Below are 22,156 nucleotides of genomic sequence, written 5' to 3'. Positions count from 1 at the left end.
ATGCATTTTCCGGAAAATGTAATACAAAAGTATAATAATATATTGTTTTTTTCTTGGGGGGGGGGGTCTTTGATGTTTTTTGTTGTTGTTGTTATTTTCCAACTCAAACAGTTATCTTATGTTCCATTCACACACCTGAATTATTCTTATTGATCTATCCGGTGAGGTGAGAAAAATAAAAAATAACGTGTTGATATTCTCTTCAGTTGCAATGAGGTCGTATTTCACCTATCTCTGGTAGTTAATGATCTGGGCAAAACTTATCTGTTGAAGGAAAGTTATTCATTAAACGAAACGAGTGTTTGATTTTATTATTTCATTCTAGAGAAATGCGTTCTAATATTCCTTTATGTAAAGTGCAGTAACATTTTTACATTAAGCCTGATATATTCTATGATATATCTATGATCTTTTGGACTTTCAATGGATTTTACGGAAAAGGTACATAGATAACTTGGTAATGTAATTTCGTCTTAAAAATCAGCTTGTTTTAGATATGGACATACAACTATTACTGAATACCGCACGGTGTATGACTGATATAGTGTTGTATTTGATAAAAAAAAATTGAAATAAAAAAAAGGATGTGCGCTTATTCTTTTCTCTTCATACGTACATTGCATTCTATGCCTTGGAAGACAAAGATGTTTATTCCGGAGAAGCGTTGCTAGAGAAAGGTTTGATTTACAGATTTATTGAGAAGTCTTACTTAAGGAAAGGACGATTTGATACTGTTAATGTTTAGAGGTAACCGTTGTTACTGTACAGAAGAAAGCTCTTTCATAGGAACCTTTGTTAATTTCGTTCAAATCCCTCATCTTATTACTGCAAGACGAGAAACCTTAAAGAATTAACCGTGTATTTACATATTTATAATCTATTCAACATACATTTTGTAGTAATTATCTCAGTTCTAAACATCAGTTAGTTGATGTATACACTTAAACTTTGCCATGCTTGCATCAGTAGTGTTTATTTTACAAAAATTACAAAATTCATACTTTAAATCGAGGATAGCTATAGTGTTTTTTTTACTATTGTACGGTATTATTGTAATAATTCAGCTTAATTATTTCATTTTTAACGATAGTTGTGTGTTAATTAGATGTGGGTTATTAATTTTACGGAATGTGAAAAACCGCATCGATATAAAAACATTATTTTCACAAAATTCTTCATGAAATAGACGGAAGACGAAAAAAATAACACTTTCGAGGAATCGCTTTTGATGTGGTCTTACTACACATCACTGATAGAAACAAATTCTGAATATCTAGATATTAAACTTTTTATCTATTGAAAAACATAATGATCCTGTATTTTGTTATAACTATCCTGCATATAAATCTATTAAATTTATCATTCAACATAAAATTTTAATATTTCAAACATGGTCAGGAACAATTACTCAATTTGGATTAAATTTAAAATTATGGCACAAATGCAGGTCACTTGAAAGTTTATTGCGTCGCTTCTAATCAATGTATCGTCACGTCTTTTTCCTCTTAATAATTCATAAGCCAGATTAACTTCCAATAAATCTTATGGGAGAGAATCTGTTGTAAAAACAATTCAAGAAAGCGCCAAAAAAGTATTTTGATAAATTTCAAAAGATCAAAACTGACATTGTTTACTGTCATTTAAATCTTATGTCATATTGAATTGATGAATATTTCTTTATAGTTCGCATGTAAGGTCTACTTTGAAAATTAAAATTATTTTATCCAAGAAAATCAAATTTAAAGAATAAAGTAAATCATACTGCATAGAAGAATTACCTATACAGTGTACCTATCTACATGTTTTTATCAATTTTAAAGAGAAAGAAAGAAGTATCTTTATATCATTTTTTCGTGTCCCTTAAGTTAATTTTCTTTTCTTTTATTTATTTTTTTATTTATATTTTATTTCATTTCAGCGCTAAATTCAACACTCGATAAATAGATATTATTGACCGATTAGTTTGTTTGATTAATTATCCATACCACAAAAATTACAAACTACACAATTTCTTTGAACATTATTGTAACCAAACTTGACATTTTATATTAAACAAGCAGTGGAGCCTGTAAAAACATGACTATGACTCTCATTTGATTTTCTTTAACGTCAAACAAATATGAACGAACTCTCATATACGAGAAGGCATCTTCAATCATTGGAAGAAACAGACTATTGTTTTTTCGTCGGTAGAATGGACGTATTTGCAAAGAGCTTTAAGCAGAATTCTTCATGAATGAACCAACCAGTCAAATAAGTTCCAAATATAGTTTTGATATTAGATGACAGCTGTATGTGGAGATTTTCCAGCTGCAGTGTTTCCTTTTGGATTCCTTGTGCTATATATGGGATTAGAGAAGTAAATAAAGCAGAAGAATATGTAAAACCTCTGAATAGCAACTACGTTAGCATATTTTATCAATTATATACCAGTTGAACTGATGGCCTGATAGTTAACATGCCTCGAGGGGTGCATTCAAGGGTCACTTGAATATATTTCCTTATATGAAACCGTATTAATTAGTTCTAAAAAGCGGATTATAGAGTGGTTTCAAATAATCTGTAAGCTTTGGTCGCCATTGGACTTTGTTAATGCATTTGAAAACAAAACATTTTTAGAAAGATAAGGATCCATTACTAGATATTTTAATGACTTAAAAGTATGCTCTATGGAAAAATATTGTATATACTGAGAATGAACAATAATTTCCAGTTAATGGGAAGTAAATCACATAAATATGATTAAAACTCGATAAAAACAAAAACTTATGCATTTGAAATATTTCGATATCATGCATTTTCCATAAACAACTAATACTTAATTGTTCCTTAATTATTTTTTCTTACTAAAAGAGTTATCTTATGATCCATTCACACACCTGAATTATTCTTATTGATCTATCCGGTGAGGTGAGAAAAATAAGAATGCAAGTGTTGATATTCTCTTCAGATACAATGAGGTCGTATTTCACCTATCTCTGGTAGTTAATGATCTGAGCGATGCTTATCTGGTCAATTACCAATTGGAAGGAAAGCTATTCATTTAACGAAACGAGTGTTTGATTTTATTATTTCATTTTAGAAAAATGCGTTCTATATTCCTTTTTGTGGAAAGTGCACTTACACTTTTACCTATGGGCTGATATATTATTTGATAATTCTGTGATCTTATGGACTTTCATGGGATTTTATTCCTTTTTGTGGAAAGTGCACTTACATTTTTGCCTATGGGTTGATATATTCTTTGATTATTCTATGATCTTATGGACTTTCATGGGATTTTATGGATGAATTACGGAGACAAGTTGGTAATGTAATTTCTTCTTAAAAATCAGCTTTGTTTTAGATATGGACTGACAACTATTACTGACTAGCGCACGGCGTATGACTGATATAGTGTTGTATTTGATGATAAAACAATGTAATACATTACATCTAACTTAATTCTAAGCTGAAATACATTTGTTTTATTTCAAGTATTTTGAATAAAAACAGTATTCAATGTTGGTTTGAGATTTACAAATATTAAATTAATCTTCAAGAAATGTCAATGAAGAAATGTGAAGATAAGCTCACGCATTGAACAGATATTTTGTTAAATAATCGTAACCATCTTTTACTAGCATCACTGATTATTCTTATTCGAATAATAAAAAAAATTAACAACATATCACACCTACCTTTATAGTTAAAAAGTTGTTTAATTATAAAAGTGTTGTAAACTGAATGTTCAGTTGAATAATGTTAATACAAAAGTATGTTTTGTTATGTTGCCTGCTTTTAAAATTTTGTCTTTTGACGTATTGTCTGTGATACGCAGGCTTCATAACCTCAGATCCCCTTTCAAAATTCCATTTCATTAAGTTATCCCTATTGTTTTCTCGTTTAGGGCACACGCATTTTTTAATCGGGGACCATACCCCGCTTTTCATGGAGGGGCACTAACGTGTCGCATTGAAGGTTTATTGAAACCGCCGTAAAAACACATCTGCGGAGGTTTCTAAATTCATATTATCAGAGATTCTGTTTTTCTCTATTTTGTTATCTATTTCTAAATAGAAAAGAAATGTTGTATTCAAGAAAGAAAAACAGACGCCGTTACATAAAACAACAAGACACAAAATGCTTTCGAAATACGTATTTGGCAATGGAACTGATAGTGTCAACTAAGCAGTTGTTCATTTATGGTATACGCGTATGTGAAATTATATGTAAAATTATCGGCTATTTGCTGTCATTTGATGTAATGTTTTATAAGCCAAGCCTTAGCTAAATAACAGCCCTCGCAAACAGTTTGCTACTTAAAAAGACGCCAGCTCAAGCTGTTCAGCAATCACCAATATTCAAGCAGTCGACAATTTAAGCAAAAAATAATTTTCCCAGCATGCAAAAGGCTAAATTATTGATAATCATATGTAAGTAGTTGTCGAAGTCTGATCTTATCATGTGTCTCGTCTTTGCTCATAAATATTGTCTTATTGTTTTGAACCATTTACATACAGACACCGTTCATTACAAAGAAGAGCTGCTTTTTTCTGTTTTACTCTGAAAGAATTTTAAAAATAAGGGTGTTTTGTATTAAAAAGCAAACGTATGTAAAACTAAAATTGCCTTGTTTTGGTTTGTCTATTACAACTTGTTGCTATTAAAAGATGTGTCCGTAACAAGAATGTTTCATCTTATGTGATACTGTGATATAATTTAACGACATACAATAAAAAATAGGATGTGCGCTTATTCTTTTCTCTTCATACGTACATTGCATTCTATGCAGGATAATAGCCTTGGAAGACAAAGATGTTAACTACAGAGAAGCGTTGCTTGAAAAGGGTTTGATTTACAGATTTATTGAGAAGTCTTACTTTAGGAAAGGAAGATTTGATACTGTTAATGTTTAGAGGTAACCGTTCTAACTGTACAGAAGAAAGCTCTTTCATAGGAACCTTTGTTTACTTCGTTCAAATCCTTCATCTTAAAGCTGTAAGACGAGAAGCCTTAAAGTTTTCCTCGTGTATTTACATATTCATAATCTATTTAACATATATTTCGTGGTAATTATCTCAGTTCTAAGATGTTAGTTAGTTGCTGTATACACTCAAACTTTGCTATGCTTGTATCAGTAGTGGTTACTATGAAATTTACAAAAAAAATCTTTATATTGAGGATAGATATAGTGTATTTTTGAACTATTATACTGTATGAGTAAAAAAAGGCTATCACAAAGAAGAATAATTATTCCATTTATTAACGATAGATATTTGTTAATTAGATAGATTAAAAGTTATAGCTCTAACACTGATAATATGGGATATTAATTAACTGCATGTGAAAAACCGCATCGATTATTCTTAAAATTCTTCAGGAAATAGACGGAAGCTTAGAAACGTAAGAATTTATGTCAATTTTGATTAATAAAACAGAAAAGCATATTCAAAAGGTAAAGAGGCGAGGAGAATCTGTTTTAATTAGCAGTTTCTTTACTTATTAGAAGTTCTTTGAGCATTCTAGTATTTTGTTTTGTTTTGTGGTTGTTTTGTACAAAAGTACACACGGAGTATTTTATAGTTTTCTTCCACTCATAAGCTAAAGGAGGCCTGATTTTGCATAACCTGTTATATATTTTTTTTTCTTTGTATGCATTGTAATCTCAAATGAACAGGCAAATAACACTATAATCAAGTAAAACACATTGTGATCAATATATATTTTATGAATTGATTTATAACTAATTATTATATATATCTAGAATATGTAGAACAAAAATATATTAATTGTTCGTTCTTAATCTTGGTATATGTATATTTAAATGTAAAATGTATGACAAAAATGTTTTGTTTATAAATGGACCTATCTGATTAAACCGACAATGGATTTGAAGAAATAGTGGAATATACCTGGAAAATTGTCTTAGTGATTTGTTTTTTACAATATTTGTTTGCATTAGAACCAACAAAATGTTGCAATCATTAAAAATGAGCGCACAGATGATTTCAATTTATTTTAATTTTGAAATGCTTTTACACATCATTTAAGTGGTATGAATCAAGTAAGTAATAAAATATTTCGGATCAATAAAATATTTCGAGTAAATTATAATGGCTGGAAATATTTTTTTCTAAAATACAGAAATGTCTTCAACCAGAACGAATCATTCAATATCAGAAAACAATCAGCAAAGATGGAGGCGTAGTAAGATAAGAATAGCTTCATTTGTTTTATCTTTTCTGCGATAACCTTTAGTCTATTTTTACAATCTATCTACATCAAAACAATGAGAAAGGAAATCATGCATTTCGGCTGTTATTTACACATCAAATACAAATGAAAGAATGTCTAAGGCATTTTTGATATATCACACTATGTTACTTCAAATAGTTAACAATAGTGGAACATTCGACCAATCCACAGATGAGTATTGCGTTGAGTAAAGTTGCGTTTACTTTCCAGATATTATAACGAGTGATTTTAAAATTTATTAGAAAAAAATGTCAACGGGTGGTCACTGTTTGGTGAGTTGTTGACAGAAACGTTTTATACTTGATGTAAGGTGGGTCTATATTTATTTGTAAACAATGTCAACGTGTAGAAAGTTTGGTGGGATCAATTGCATCTGAATATCACAAAAAAAAATTGTCTATTCCTTATAGTAATTTATTTAGAAAATAAGATAGTTAAATTGAACGATACACTATTTTTCGGCGTAGTACTTTTAATGTTTGCATCATCAGATAAAGGCTAACTTTCTTGCTAAAATGTCTTAAATATATTTTGTTAAGAAATTGATTGTAACACGATTTTTTTTCTTTTTTTCTTTTTTTTTTTTTTTTTTTGTAATATCTTAAAAATATTATTTATTCAGAAAGAAACGCAAATTGTATCAAAAGTTGAAAAGTCTGAATTTACGTAAAATACCAGAGAATTTTTAACAAAGTAAATCATAAGACTGATTATCAATTGGCAACTAATCCTAAAAAAGAATTAGATTAATTCAGAACAATCAAAGTGCAGATCAAAGGCAGTATGCAAAGGTTATCTTCTTTGACTGACGTTATTCGTAATGCTAAGATACGTTAATTCCTAAAGCTCAAAATAAACTAGACCACAGAATTCAAAAACAAAGACTACTTTTTTGAACTGTAATGTATTGCAAATGGTTACGTGCTTGTACTATAAAATCAAGCCATAGAGATTTAAAAAAGAGCACATTTTTGAAACAAAAGGCAAAGATCTAAAGACGTTGTTTGAAAGTAAAATATTTAGCCTATATAAAGCTCGACTTTGTTATTCTATCATTTAGGTTCCTTTTTTGAACAATGTTGTAGGAGGTAAACATCAAAGTACGCTACACTTTCTTGTGATTCATAGTCAGAAATAGGGTGATCCTAATTGAACAAAGTATTGATTTAGTTTCAGAGTGTTAGAAAAGGATATATACATATATATAAACGATAAGAAATTCGAAATTTTCAAGAATGCTTAGAACATCAATAATTCTCAAACACATCATGATGTATTTCCTTACCTGATTTGATATGTAATTGTTGGAAATGCTTGATGCCTTTTGATTCTTATTATTAAATTTAAAGTAAAAAGTCTAGAGGCAAAATATAGCGTATATCTTAATTTTCGTATTTTTATATATTGCGACTTAAGACGTTTTATAATTTTGCAATTAACTTGATTTCCATGGTTGGTCAACATTTCATAGTATAAATGTAAACATTATCTCTTTGTATAAGAAAACTGTACTCTACTATCTAAACTTTTATGTTTTGTTAAAGAATTATAGGTCAGATAATAAAAATATATTATATTTAATGGTTTATTACAAGCCTTTAAAGTACGCATTTTTGTTTTTGTTTTTTTTAATGTGCTGCAATTTTGAAATTTTAAGTTTTTGCCGAAATCCTATAAATGTTATGAATTTTTTCATTTTATAAAGAGAATTTTGATAATATTTAAAATTAATCCAGTACGCAAAATTTCAACACATGTTGTAGTAAATGTTCATAAATTTTACACTTTGTTACAAATTCTTAAATGTTTGTTAATTGTTAGTTTGTACGAGAAAAAAAAATCTTTTTTTTAAATATTGTGGCACATTTCAAATGACTACACTAATGTACAAGTATTTATGAATTGCTTAGGAGAACACCACATCACAACACAAATTAGCACATTTCGCTTTAAAACTGGGATGAAGATGTGTCATTATGTTAAACGTTTAACATTTTACAGTTAAAAGTACATTACGATTATGTCTAATCATAAAACAAAATTGTAAGTGCATGACATAAATGCTCTCGATTCATACGATTATATTTTATTTTGATAACATATCTTGTTTCGTTTTTTTTTGTATTTAAAGCGGCGAAACATGTAAAGATCATAATATGCGTGAAATGCGTATTAAACATTCCCTCGCTGATTCTTTTGTAAGAGATGTCTTTTTTTGTTGCTATAGGAAACAAATGTCATTTCTCGCCATGAAAATCGTATCATTATTATAATTGAATGTACCACATTCGTTTCGTAATGAAACTCTTATGATCCATTGTACAAAGTATAATAGTTCATGGCTATGACAAACTCTGGATAAATATAAAATTGGTGATTAAAGTTGTCGTAAAAACAGAAATGGAAGTTTTGTTTGGATAATAAGGTATGGTTCATTAACCTCACATATATATATATGTATATATTATAAAGTGCATGTCTAAAATATTTTACATGTTTACTATGATATTCATAGAAATATAAAATTTAGACAAATTTTGGGCAATATTATATACGACAAATTTTACTTGATATCCTACCTTTGCATGTTTTTTTTTAAATTTTAATATAAGGATTGCTGATCGCGTTGGTTCAAACAATGTCAGGGGGTAAACCGTTGTTTTTTCTTAGATTCATTGCTATGTACTGGTTGGTTCCAGGAACGGATTCTAAGCTTATAGCTATCAACACAATCGAATTAAAATAAATTTGTATAAACAAAAGCTGTTATAGATAATTTCTAAATGCATCACTGTATAATAATATAACTGTTCATAAGCTGTATAATTATATGTCCATACTTTACATACATGCTACATATTTGATAAATAAATAGGGCAACCTATATAGGGCCTAAAACATATTGAGATATACAATGTACTTGTAATTGTATTTTTGGATTCTTTGTTAAAGTTCTTTTTTTAAAACATCATTAGCTTATGAAAACATTATAATTCAACAGTAAATTTGCCAGTTATATTTGTAAACCCTTTCAACGTTTTATTATCATATTTCTGTTCATGCAGTTAATTTGCAGATATCATACTTATTTTACGTATATTATGTATATACTAACATTAATGGTGGGCTATTACAATATTTAGACTATGTATTCACAATGCGTTAAATTTCAATTTCAATTTACCTACAGTTGAACCCTATACAACCGGTCAAAATACTTATTGTACTGTAATGTACTTTTCTGTATCATCAATATTACTTGCTTTGAACAGATCTTAATAATTTGGGTGTTATTTTTTCACTCAGTATCTTGGTTAAAGGCGCATTATACCCAAAAACCCAAAAACTGCATGATTATTTTGTCCTTAACAAAGTGCAAACACGTGTTTAATAATGTTTAAATAATGGATTAAAAGCATATTGGTTGCTTATTACCGGAAGTAAGTAGCGCAGAATGTAAAATAAATAAAACATTACAGTAACAAAACGTAAAAAAAATGGTATTATAGCATGAATATATAAAATAAAGTTTTCGGAAGTATCACGGGTACTAAAAATGAGAAAGAAAGAAATAAAGATATAATTATTTGGTGGTTTATGGACCTTGAAATTTTGCGTAAAGGATATTTAAATGGATTAATTTTAAATATGATTATTAAACCTCTCTTTATATTATTGCATTTAAATGGTTTAGAATTTCTAACAACCAGTAAAGTAAATTTTGGGAGTATTTTGAGTGGTTATGAAAATGGTAATGAAAACGTATGTAACTTGTTACTTACCAAAGTCATTTATATATTTCAGACTGGCCGAAGGTGGATGTTTAACGTCACAATCATGATGTAATAAAGTTAGAGTTTATTTGGCAGAAGAGTCCATCTACCTCAAGAGTATGCAATGTGCGATATAACAGTCTGAAACAATGACGGTAGCAAATATGACGTCGAATGTGACGTCAAATAATACGTCATATGGAAACAGTAATTCCAGCAACGCCCTGTGCAATGAATCGCTAATTGAAGAAGCAAGGCGTGAGCTAATGGGGATCAATATTTACCCATTTGTATTTGTGATTTTCTATATGATCATTGGATTCACTGGAAATACTATTGTGATTTATATATTTACATCAAAATGGAAATTAACAAAGACGACCATTTTTATTTTAACACTTGCCGGTGTTGATCTAATGTCATGCATGGTCAATATGCCCACAGAAGCCGCCATATTGTGGAACCCTTTGAATTTTGATTATGACGTCATCTGTAAAATTTCACGATACATGACTTTTACGGCAACCGTTTCATCGACATTTGTCTTAGTGGCTATTTCTATAGACAGATATCTTATGGTATGTCGACCATTTTTCGGCAGAGAGTTAGGTATTCAGTACGCAAAGAGGACATGTCTTACAGCGGTCCTGCTCGGTCTTTTTCTGTCATGGCCGTCACTTATATTTTACGGAACTTATACATATGACGTTGAGGTAGAAGATAGCATTACAAATAAACTTGTTAAAGTTGAAGCTAAAACATGTCTTATATCAAATTTTTACGTCGATCATTACAAGTTACCAGCCGGATTCTACTTCTTTTTGTTTGGCGGACACATCATAATGTTCATCATATTGACGATGGTTTATCTACTTATTGGACGCACTCTTTTTATGTCAACCAGCACTGACCTTACTGACGAACAAAAGCACAGTCTAAGGTATTTTGGCATAAGCATGATGTCTGCATTCACCGGAACCGTGCCAAATACTCCGGCGGATAACCGCGAGCGTTTGAGCTGGTACGGCAAAACTTCACGCTCGGTTTCACTCGAAAACATAAATCGTCTGGACATGAAAACCCTAAACGATCTGGCAAGGCCTCAAGCCAGACAAAACAATGAATCTTCTGTTAGCATTGTAGTGAACGATATTGAAAAGGAAAATAAAGAAGAAGTTAAAACTGAAAATATTACAAATCAAAGAAGAAGGTCGTTACAATTAGATGATGTTTGTAGTGAATCAGACAAAAGGTCAGACAAAAGGTCAGACGATTCACTAGATATGAAACGTAATAATCTTTGTAAGCAACAAACTACTTTTGACACAAGCGCAAACGGAACTCCTTTTAAAACACCCAAAAACGAAAAGAATCCGAATGCAAAATTGCTATATTTAGAAATCGATAACAAAAATAAAATCAGAGATGGTCGCCTTTCATCAGGGTCTACAAATAGTACAAATAGTTGCCTTACTCCAATGACCCCAATGTCTGCTGATAGTGTCAGAGGAATTCTTTATCGAAGTCAAAGCATAGAAAGTAGGTCAAGACTGAACCGAATTATCTCCGATGAACTTACAAACGCAGAAGTGAAAGAGTTCATTTTGCGTAGGAATACGTTAATCATGCGGATGGTTACAATAGCATTTGTTGTGAGTTTCCTCCCTTACCTTGTGATTGTCACGTTGCGGTATTCTAACACCGACATACCGACTAAACTAAGTAAAGTGGAACAAATATTTTACAATGTGTTTTTAAGGACCTACTTTGTGAATTCAATGATAAACCCTTTTATTTATGGATTTATGAACACGGAGTTTCGGGCAAAAATTAAGCAGATGTTTTGTGCGTTTTGCTCGAGACACAACATCGCAGTGTGAAATATGGTTGAACATGCAAATACTAACTTTACATTCATATTTATTTCACATCAAATTTTCAAAATCCAAAGGTTTTTGGTACATGAAGTTAGATTATAAAGGGTAATTTCTTCTGAAGTAAACTTGAAATTTCATGATATTTTGTTCACAAAGTCAAATATAAAAACTTTCTTTATTATTGCATTTTTTTTATAATGAAATTTTTTATTTGAGGAGAAGTTTGTATGACATTCAAATAAACGGCCGCTTTAAACAGGGTTTTCAATTACAATACAAATTTTTCAGAGAGTATCTAATTATTGTTTGCTTTCTACGTTAAAAATTTAAGCTTGCTACGTTATGTAGTTAACTATAACTTTTCAAGCTTGCAGCGTTCTAGCTTGCTACGTTTTATAGCTTGTTCTTTCCCTTACTAGCTTGCTAAGTTTCTAACTTGCTTCGTTACTTTTTCTACCTTAATACGTTTTCTTGCTTCCTAGTTTATAACGTTACTTTTTCTAGCTTGCTACGGATTCTAGCTTACTACGTTTTTAGTTTGTAACATTACGTTTTCTAGCTTGCTACGTTACTTTTCTAGCTTGCTATGTTTTCTAATTTGCTACGTAAGGTTCTCTATCTTGCTATACACAATAAAAGTTATTAATTCATTGTAAGAAAGCAGTACCGTGTCTTAACACTAATGTTCACAATGAACATACAGAAATTAAAGTATGACATACAATGTAATATTCATGTTTTGTTGTAGCTATTATTTAAAACAAATATTTATCTAACTTTTAACATAAAACTCTGATTATTAGAAATGTTATGTGATTGATCGACTCTTCAGTATTATGGTCGACATGTTGGAAGCAGTATTGACGTTATTATTTTACTGTACATAGTGGAATTTATTATATAATTTGTCATACGAGTATTGTCAAGATTTTTAGAAGAAAATATATAGACTGACTAATATTGTAAATTTCTCCATATGTTTCTTTTATGCTAGAATTTTTCACTTTTAACAACTATTTGAATGTGCGTAAAAAGTGTTTGTTACTGAACAAGAAACAGTACGTGACGTCACCAACCGATTCGTGAAGGGAACCTTGTGATACTTCATACATTTCCGGTCCGATGAGCACCTTAGCTAAATCAAGTCTTTTTATGGTTGTTCTCAAACATTAAAAATGTCTACAATGAATTAACTATTAATTGCCACTCCAAGTTAGGTAACAAAATAAATTACCTAGCAATTATCTGATAAAACAAGAAAAAAATGTAGCAGACGACAAATTGTTTCTAAATTGCATTGAATTTCAGTTGACAGTGTCGTCTTATTCCACCCGTTGAGTTAATTAGACAGGGCAATGACTAAAACATTTATTTAATACTACGAACTAGCTAATCGAACATTCCCACGTAATAAAGAAGTATCAAGGCCTTCGTCTTCACATCTAGATCTCATGCATACTTCACGCCTAACGAATGAATAAAATCGAGAAATGTTAATTTGGATAAAATTATGTGTATCACTGTTTTGTAACAGCTCTTCTTTGTGAAGTCTCAAAAGATATATACTGTACGTGACCCTTGGCTGATACTTCGCCATGTCAGCAGGTGCCGTAAATTACCCTTCGTTTTGTTAAATAAAAAATACCTTTAATAGTAATACTTATGTTAGATTCATTTATAAAATATGTTAAATTAGATGTCAAATAAAAGAAATGTTTTCTAAAAAGGATGCTTTAAGAGGACTTATCTGGGTTTTTTCTCACAAACACACGTGGGGATGTTTCAATTAATATCTTTCATCAAATTTCTTTCCACTCTTTTAGCTAAATAACAAAAATGAACAATAATTTTGAAGATTTTAATCTGTGCGAGGGTACAATGTTACAAGAAATTTAATCTAAGGAAAAAAAATGTTGAACTGAAACATATCATACATATACATACACTAATACATACTTAAATTTTATTAAAAAGTTATTTGTCTGTGTGGGGGGGGGGCTAGGGAACTGAAACAGATTAGCATTCAGTAAGCAATCTTCAACTTACTCTGCCTTTATCATGTTTATAGTTAATTGAAATTTTTCAAAGTCCTAATGTATCTTTTATACATACTTTATTATTTAGAGATGTTCCATTTGCGTTAAAATGTAAATGAATGGTAATTGACTAAGAGTTTGAAAGTGGACTGAGGGTGCGTGCATGCGTGCGTATGAGTGGAAGTGTCGGGCAGTTGGGGATTTGTTCCAAAAGTGCCAGTAGTAAAGGTAAGAAAGCTGATGAATTTCTACAAAAATGACAGGTAAATGGCGGGTAATGTTCATGCACATTTTTTCAGTTAGTTATATGGAGCAGAAAAACTTCAATGCTTTGATAATGTTTCAAACTTTATATAAATTCGTTTCAAATACATCTTTTTTTAACATAATATAGATAATGTGTGAAGTTCAACTATGTTGTGACTTTCTTAGGACTGCCCACTTTGGCACCTAAAAAAACAAAGACGAATAAGTTTAAAGTCATAGTACAAGCATATCTCAAATTAAATTCACCAACATGAATAAGCTTAATGAAAAGATTGTCTGCGTGTTTTAAATAAAAATTACCGAAAGCTCTGTGTGAATTATAAGTAACTGCCCTACAAAAGAAAGGCTCTTCACATTTTCGTGATCTGTTTAGTGCTCGAAACAAAGCTAAAACATGTAAACACAGCTTCTAAAACTATCCATTTTTAGAAAATATGCTTATTTTTTTTAAACCTCATCATTTTAGAATGCTAGTTCGATACGAAATATCCCAAAATGATGATCTTAGAACTTTTACTAATTATTAACGTGTGTGTTTCCTATTAATACGTTGTGATGCATCTTCAGTTATTTCATTATCGTTTATCGAAGATACTAACTCGCTCAACACAAAAAACACGTTTCACAGAGCTTGATGTTTACATTTTTTTTAAATGTGATCGAGTCATCGACATGGTGCTGGCGCCATCGGCAATGTGAAAGAGCTCTCGCAAATGTGACGGAGCCAAAACAACTAAGAATAAGTTTCGATATTGTGGAATCATTCCGATTTATATTCATGGATTGACTAAAGGAGAATTTCAAAATTGTATAAGATAGGTCCTTCTTTATCTACTACCGCACTATATGTATCTGTCAAAGTATAAAATGTGCCATTTTCTTCTTCATCACTGATTGGATAACTTTCTAGTTAAAAATTAAATGTTCTTTAAAGCGTTTCCTTGAAGTGGAATGTTAAATTTGCAAAAATAGTTTCTTTCATCTAGATAATTTGATTAACTTTTGGAAATTTGGTCCTTGGATGCGCATTCTTTTATTTGTTTTCGCCGATGTGGTGCGTCAAAGATTCATTCTTTGGTTCAGTGATCACTGTTTTGACAGTAACTTTTAAATAGCGTTGCATTGCTTTGGCGTAATGTCATTGAGCTACGTGAATTATTTACAGTTCATGCGAGGTAATTAATAAAATTGAAAGGAATTATGACAAACTGTAAACTTAATTAGACTTTAAACTGTTCAGTCACTGTATACCCCTTGATGGACATAATGTCACTTTAAACACTTCATGAAAGTTAGTCTGCATCAACTAATGCAATTCTGTCTAAAAATGATTATTAATCGCCAATATTGACTCCATCACATTTGCCAGGGCACTTTCATATTGTCGATGCCTCAATCACCGTATCGATGTCTGGATAACATTTGAATAAATGTAAGTATTTTATTTTTTACGAAGTTCTATTAACTAAGAACTATTTTCTGTGATGTGCCAAAGGTGAGGTAGGCACAATGTTACATGCAAGCTTATGTAGGTCAACATTAACTATATGGTAGGGAAATCACTAGAGGTGTGTCTCGCCGTAAAAGATAACACACCAGTTAATATTTTGTAGACGTTCTAGCAACGTCGAATCGACATTGCATCACAAATGAGAAGAAAAATGTTCTACGTGGCATAGTATTCTCCGATGTTTTGAAGGTTCTTTTTAGTCGGATGTGTTTACCTGTTTTAGCTATGTTTTGGCCGAGGGCTCTACATCAGAAGTTTCGTGGGCTCTCCTTTACACAGATCACAAAAAAGTAAAAAAGCCACTGTTTAGTAAGGTTGTAAACACTGAAACAATCTGGCTGCCTGATGAAATGCTAACGACTGTTCTAATAGATATAAATAACGATAGTAATAAAAACTAGGGCTTAATTGTATTCGAATTGTGACTGATAAAACAAATAAAATACTAATTCAAAATTTATGTAAAATACTTGCCAACATGGATAGCGACCATAGGGTCGTCTGTGTGGCCATTTACGTTGATATGTGCATTTCCAGTTCCATCCACATGAATCGTTTTTCCTGTGCACGAGCCATTGTCATAATTTCCACTGATGACGTCACAATAACTTCCAGATGGAAGTCCAGTATTTATGTTACTATTTATAGAACTTCCGTCACCAACAAGTGCGATGAATCCTTTATCTCCGCGTGAAAAGGAAATGGCCTGATCCCCGTATGAATGGAAATTTTTCAGGGACGTGCCAGCGACAACATTTCGGAACGCAACCATGTTGTAAACTTCACGCCATCTGTGTTCGCATACCTTTAAACAAACGCAAGTATAAACTACAAAATTGTTTTAAAGTGATACCTGGATAGGACGAGCGTTTGACTGTATCGGGCGACCCGGGTTCGATTCCGGTCTCTTTCGTCGTAATTGTTCATTAAACCTTTCTAGGGACATACGCACTGTACCTCAGATATGGTATGTACAGATATCGGTTGAGTTTCTTGTGAAATGTAAGTTGACCAGTAACGAATACGATACGTTGTCTGACCTGTGCTCTGGTGAATACAAAATGGCCTACTGCCTTTTTTCTGGAGGGTTAACTACCAACGCTACAACAAGTGGAACGTAGTTTTTATTGGACTTGTATCCAGGGATGGACTGATAAATGGCCTAACACTCTTAGATATGATGCCGTTCATCATTGTGACTATGTTTTATTGATAGAATGTTTCTGCTTTTTGTATTTGTATATATGCAAACAGGCCTGATAATTAGCGGAAAGAAAAAGAACGCAGCCATATTCTTTTATACTTGGTGGTGTAAGGGTTTCATTACCGCACAATTGTTTCCAAATCAAACGATTATGATTCTTAAAATAATACTAAAATAATTATAAATAAAACTATTTTAGTATATATTACTTTTATCTGCACAATATTATTATACATTTTTTGTATGATGATGTGGTGAATATCAAAGGTTATGAACCTGGCTAATGCCATATTCAACGAGACCAAAGTATATTCACCAAATATCATAAAATATTCATACAATAACTGTTAAAGCATTCATATCTTATTAAACACATTACTTGTAACATACATATCTTAATACATAACATTTTATTACACACAGATATATTATAACATACAAATCTTATTGCATTCTTATCTTATTGCATACATATCTTGTAATATACATATCTTAATACATTACATTCTATTACACATACATCTTATTTCATAAAAATCTTATTGCAAACATATCTTATCACATACAAATATGCTTCCTTACACACATATATTATTGTGCACATATCTTATTACACACATATCTATTACATAACATATCTTACTACTTACACTTACAATAAAAAATAATAGTTTTTTGGCATTTTACATTGAAATTACACCATTACAAATATTATTAACAATGAATATATATTTAAAATGTACAAATATCGGATTATGTAAAATAGAAAAAGGATGATTTGTACTAAATGAAATTTAAATCATTCGAAATAAACAAATTATTATTTACCCAATCGCCAGCACATGTCATGTCAGAGTTGATACCAACAGACTGTGTGCTCATGTCTCCATTGTGGGGTGGTCCTTGCCAGTTATTTTTGTCATCTCCACCTTGTAAGTTCCTATTTACGAACACAAATGATACAAATGAAAGTATTTTTAATTGAAAATGTGAAATAGATGTATAAAGGCAACAATGCAAATTAACAAGAAGTGGTAAATAAATAACAAATTGTTCAAACTCTCAGGCTAAGAATTTTACCCCTCAATGTAGTCCAACTAATAGTATGATACGTTGAGATATTGTGCTATTTTTATGTATGGGCAATTATATATAAATCCCCGATATACTGTAAGCTTAATTCTGACCCAGAACAAAAAGTTCTCAGATTCTAGCTTTGGCATGTCAAAAAGTTTTGGATACTCCTCACTGCTACGTGTTTGAATCCAGCTAGGTCGCTGGATTCTTTCATGCAATTGAGTTACCATCTTCTCCTTATCTGCCCACTTGAGCCTGTAAGACTGCATATATTAAAGCTGAAAGTTCGCCATAGGCGGGACGTCAACAAATTTTAAGCGTATCACTTTTGAATGCTGCTTGAAAGACTTATAGGACAACTGTGATCTGAAAGATCAGAAAAATGCTGTGTCTGTATTTAACACCATTGTGTGCATACATAAAGAATTGTTACCTGTTCCAGCGATAACTACTCATTATCCTCGGGAAGCCATAAGGATGAGCAAGCATAAAAGCTGTTGCAATTTTCATCGGTTTCGGATCCCAGAAGGTGATAGGTGCACCTTTAAAATAAAATCAGTTACATTCAAAAAGATACAATAAGTAATGCATCAATGGTTTGTTTAAAAACGAATTAAGCAAGGTTGTTACGGCTTTTGAATCCCAGTGCAAAACAATCATTGGTTAATATCCAAAATAGGGCCATGGCCATTATCGATTCTCATGCCTCTTCATCATTTTGTTGTTGTTGCTAATGATGTTCTTCTCTCTCGTTTCTTATGACTTTAAGAAATTCCCTTAATGCAGGCTGATATACTGTAATTAATGTCTAAAATTTTACTTAGAATTCATGTGTTAAATGACAATTGAGTAGTTAATAAAACCGGATTAATCGGGTTTTTTCTATTATTTAATATAACCAATAAACATGAAAAAACTCTTACCGCCACCTCCATGACCTCTCTGGTTGTCATGGTTACTTAAGAACACAACAACGTCATATGTACTAGGCATTCCCCACCCTTCACCGAAGTTACCAAGCCATTTTGCTTGATTTGAATGTCGGAGGAAAACGTCTGCTAGTTTTACCCCATATATAAAGTTGGTAACTCTTCCAGTATTGAAATATTCGGACATTTTAATGGGTTCCCCGCCCTGGTCGATTACCTCTTGAAATACAAACGGTTTCTTCCCGGACCCAAAGGCATCGCTCCTTAAATTATGAAGTCTAGAAAAAATATTTTCTAGATCTCCTGGCCACATGTGTTTCGCTGCATCGACTCTAAAGCCAGCTACGCCCATACCAACAAGATGATTCAGGTACCCGGCAATTTTTCCTCTAACGTAATCCTTTGACAGTCGGAGATCTGCAAGACCAACAAGCCTGCAGTTGCGAACCTCTTCGGGGTTGTTGTAATTATGGATTGAACCGTCACTTGTATGGCAATTGTCACCACCATTGCAGTCTTGACTACCGAAAGGCACACCAGGAAAACTGCAGCTTCCTCCGTCGAAATGGTCACCTGCAGTTCCGGTACCGGAGTAACTTCCGGTCATGTGATTTATAACGGTGTCGACATAAATTCTGTTTTGAATAAAGTTCAATGAAAGAAACTAGGTAAGAAATTAGAGAATTTAGGACAACACGTCAGAAATGTTTTAGAATAATGTGATGTATTATATATCTGAAACCGAAAGAGATCTTTTGCCATGAGGAATATCTAATTTGTTGGTAAAAAAAATAATTTAAATCATTTCTAACAGTATGTGAAATCATGTTTCATTACGTATGATGTGAACCTGCCTATTTCTTCCACAAAAAAACATTATAAAGATATATATATCAAACAGCTGCATAGTAACTTAGCTGAATATCCATACGAATTTGCTTATTAAAATATTCATGAGTTTAGAAACATTATTTTGAAACAATGTGTAGCTACAACATAACGAAACATTTTAAGGACATTTACCTCACACCGGCTTTGTTACACGTGGTTACCATGTCCCTAAATTCCTGTTCATTTCCACTTCTTGATATTATCTTATAACTAACGGGCTGGTATCGTTCCCACCAAGGCCGGTTTGGATTAGTGACAACTGCGTTCTCGTTCGGGGGTGACACCTATCAAAACGCCAATAACATATATCCTGATAAAATGTTTAAATACATTCACATGCATCCTTGCTATGTCTTTATTTCAAAATGATACCTTTAGAATCATTCGTGTTATTGTTGCGTTTTTTATACTCCTCTGGGAGCATACAGGCGCCGTTTTGTCCTTCCGCAGGACCTTTGGTCTTTCCTCAAGTTTTGCCTTGTAACTTCATATTTCAACTAATACCGTTAAGTAGATAATTTGATTGGTCCAATTAATCAAAGCGGAGTTTGGAGGCACTGGGGTCAAGGTCATGATTGATTGTGCTCTAAATAGACGTTTATATTTTTCTCATACAACCTGTATCAATTGAATGTAATTAATTGAAATACATTGACAAATTTGCATGTTCAAGAGTGTGGCCGATCGTCTTTAGCATTATGTGTATTGCTATTTTTATCAAGATAATCTAAATGTTGATGACTTGTATGGGAATACATTTTACAGTTGTTTCTTTCAAGTTTGCAAAACAAAAAATAAATATCGTAAAGGCAACATGTTCAAATGCGGCATAAGATCATAATATCTTGTAACTTACATTTTCTTTTAACAGTAAAAGACATTTAAGAAAGCAAGCCGTAGTATTCCTTATACTTATACTGCGTGGCAAATATACATGCATAAAAAGTGTTATCTTTATTTAGTATTGATAAAGTGTGTTACCTGAACGCCACAGTATCCGTATGGCCCTAGAAACCTCTGGCATTCAGCTTTGATATCAGACCACTTCCATTCAAACAAATGAACTATGGAATCACGACCAGACGCGCAATGCGGGTCACTGTATGGACCAGCGACCAAAGCTAAAATATGAAATGTATCACCGAAAAGAAAATATATCTGTATCTGCCATCAATTAGGTTGAATCAGATACTGTCCTTATGTGTTGCCTGACACATTAATTTATTGAACAATCAAACATTACAGTTCGTCAATTTACATTAACTTTTATATTAACAACCAGTTTGATTTCATTATTTTTATATTTCTAAAATATCTAAATTAATCTTAATTTTAAAAATACAGACAGCTAAAAAGAGAGAAAATTTTACCTTGCGGAACAATTACAGTAAAAAATACTGAAGCGAAAATAAAACGCATCTCTTCCTCTTCAAAACGTCTGCGAGAGCTGACAAGTGTCAATGATCTTATATAAATTCTTCTTATCAACCCAGACTTTAGTATCTGTTCTACTTTCACACCTCATATTGTCCTTATAGTTTGAGCAATACTCATCTGATAAGATTAATCTACTAAAAGAATTTAAATAATTTCAAACTTTGAAAAACAACAAACCGAAGGTGTCAAATGTCATTTGATTTAAAAAAAAAAATAACTCGTTACTGATTCTATTACTTTATGTACATAGCATTTATATACACATGTTTCTTTCATGCGATGAAGCTATCAAGTTAGCTTACGGAACGTCTGTGGTTCTCATGACTTTATGCAAAGAGAGGGACCTGGAGTCTTTCTCTGATCGTGTACCTGCGATGTGATACCCGGAAACCCAACAAACAAAACGACCAAAGATAAGTTCAATTTTATTCTCAATAAAACTACATGTCAAATAAAAACTAGTTTCATCAAATCAATGATTAAATAGGGCTTATCTTTATTTTCTAACAAGTATACATGGACACGTTTATAAAGGAGGTCTTTGTTTGTTTATTTTTTGTTTTATTTCAATCTTTAATTGTTTATTGACCTTTTTTATTTATTTTTTGCAGAGGTCGCCATTACGTTTATACCGTTTGGTGTATATCTTTATAAATGATATACAAATTGTTAGCTGTTTTTCTCGATAATTCCAGAATAATTATTTTTATTGACTGTGCAAAATGACTAGAAAAGAGGGTTTTTTTTTTATTGAATCGGGCTTAAAGTCGTACTAAATATCGATTTACAATTTAATTCTGAGTACATATCTTGAACAATCTTAATCTTTTCCATATTTTCCTATTTAAAGTGTCCCGTTCGATCTGTGTAAGATTTCTAAATACTATGTGTTAAGCAACTCTTAAGCTACTTTGAGAT

General features: G+C 31.5%; 2 protein-coding genes across 6 annotated transcripts in view; one reads left to right on the top strand and one right to left on the bottom strand.

The window, feature by feature from the left end:
* Positions 1-12,065, top strand: part of LOC132727801 (uncharacterized) — a 32,983-nt gene extending 20,918 nt beyond the window's left edge. For 2 of the 5 annotated variants that reach the window (XM_060713390.1, XM_060713387.1), the window contains exon 2: positions 10,042-12,065. In XM_060713390.1, the coding sequence (XP_060569373.1) occupies positions 10,160-11,890 (1,731 nt within the window). In that variant the 5' untranslated portion in view covers positions 10,042-10,159 and the 3' untranslated portion in view covers positions 11,891-12,065. Of the gene's footprint in view, positions 1-3,041; positions 3,309-5,221; positions 5,386-8,510; positions 8,663-10,041 lie in introns of those variants that run through there. The other 3 variants (XM_060713389.1, XM_060713391.1, XM_060713388.1) reach the window with 3 other exon arrangements.
* Positions 12,066-14,223: 2,158 nt separating this feature from the next.
* Positions 14,224-21,320, bottom strand: LOC132727788 (alpha-amylase-like). Its single transcript, XM_060713371.1, has 8 exons — positions 21,172-21,320; positions 20,783-20,922; positions 19,934-20,085; positions 18,905-19,545; positions 18,415-18,523; positions 17,733-17,844; positions 16,175-16,505; positions 14,224-14,373 (listed from the first exon to the last, which is right to left on the bottom strand). The coding sequence occupies exons 1-8, from the start codon at positions 21,218-21,220 to the stop codon at positions 14,336-14,338; spliced, it is 1,572 nt and encodes a 523-aa protein (XP_060569354.1). The 5' UTR covers positions 21,221-21,320; the 3' UTR covers positions 14,224-14,335.
* Between the last annotated feature and the right edge of the window lie 836 nt (positions 21,321-22,156).

This window comes from Ruditapes philippinarum, unplaced genomic scaffold (assembly GCF_026571515.1).
Source record: "Ruditapes philippinarum isolate M1 unplaced genomic scaffold, ASM2657151v2 ctg432_1_1_1_1, whole genome shotgun sequence".
NCBI lineage: Eukaryota > Metazoa > Mollusca > Bivalvia > Venerida > Veneridae > Ruditapes > Ruditapes philippinarum.
Note: the sequence above shows the minus strand (reverse complement) of the source record. Positions and strands in the feature narration are given on the sequence as shown.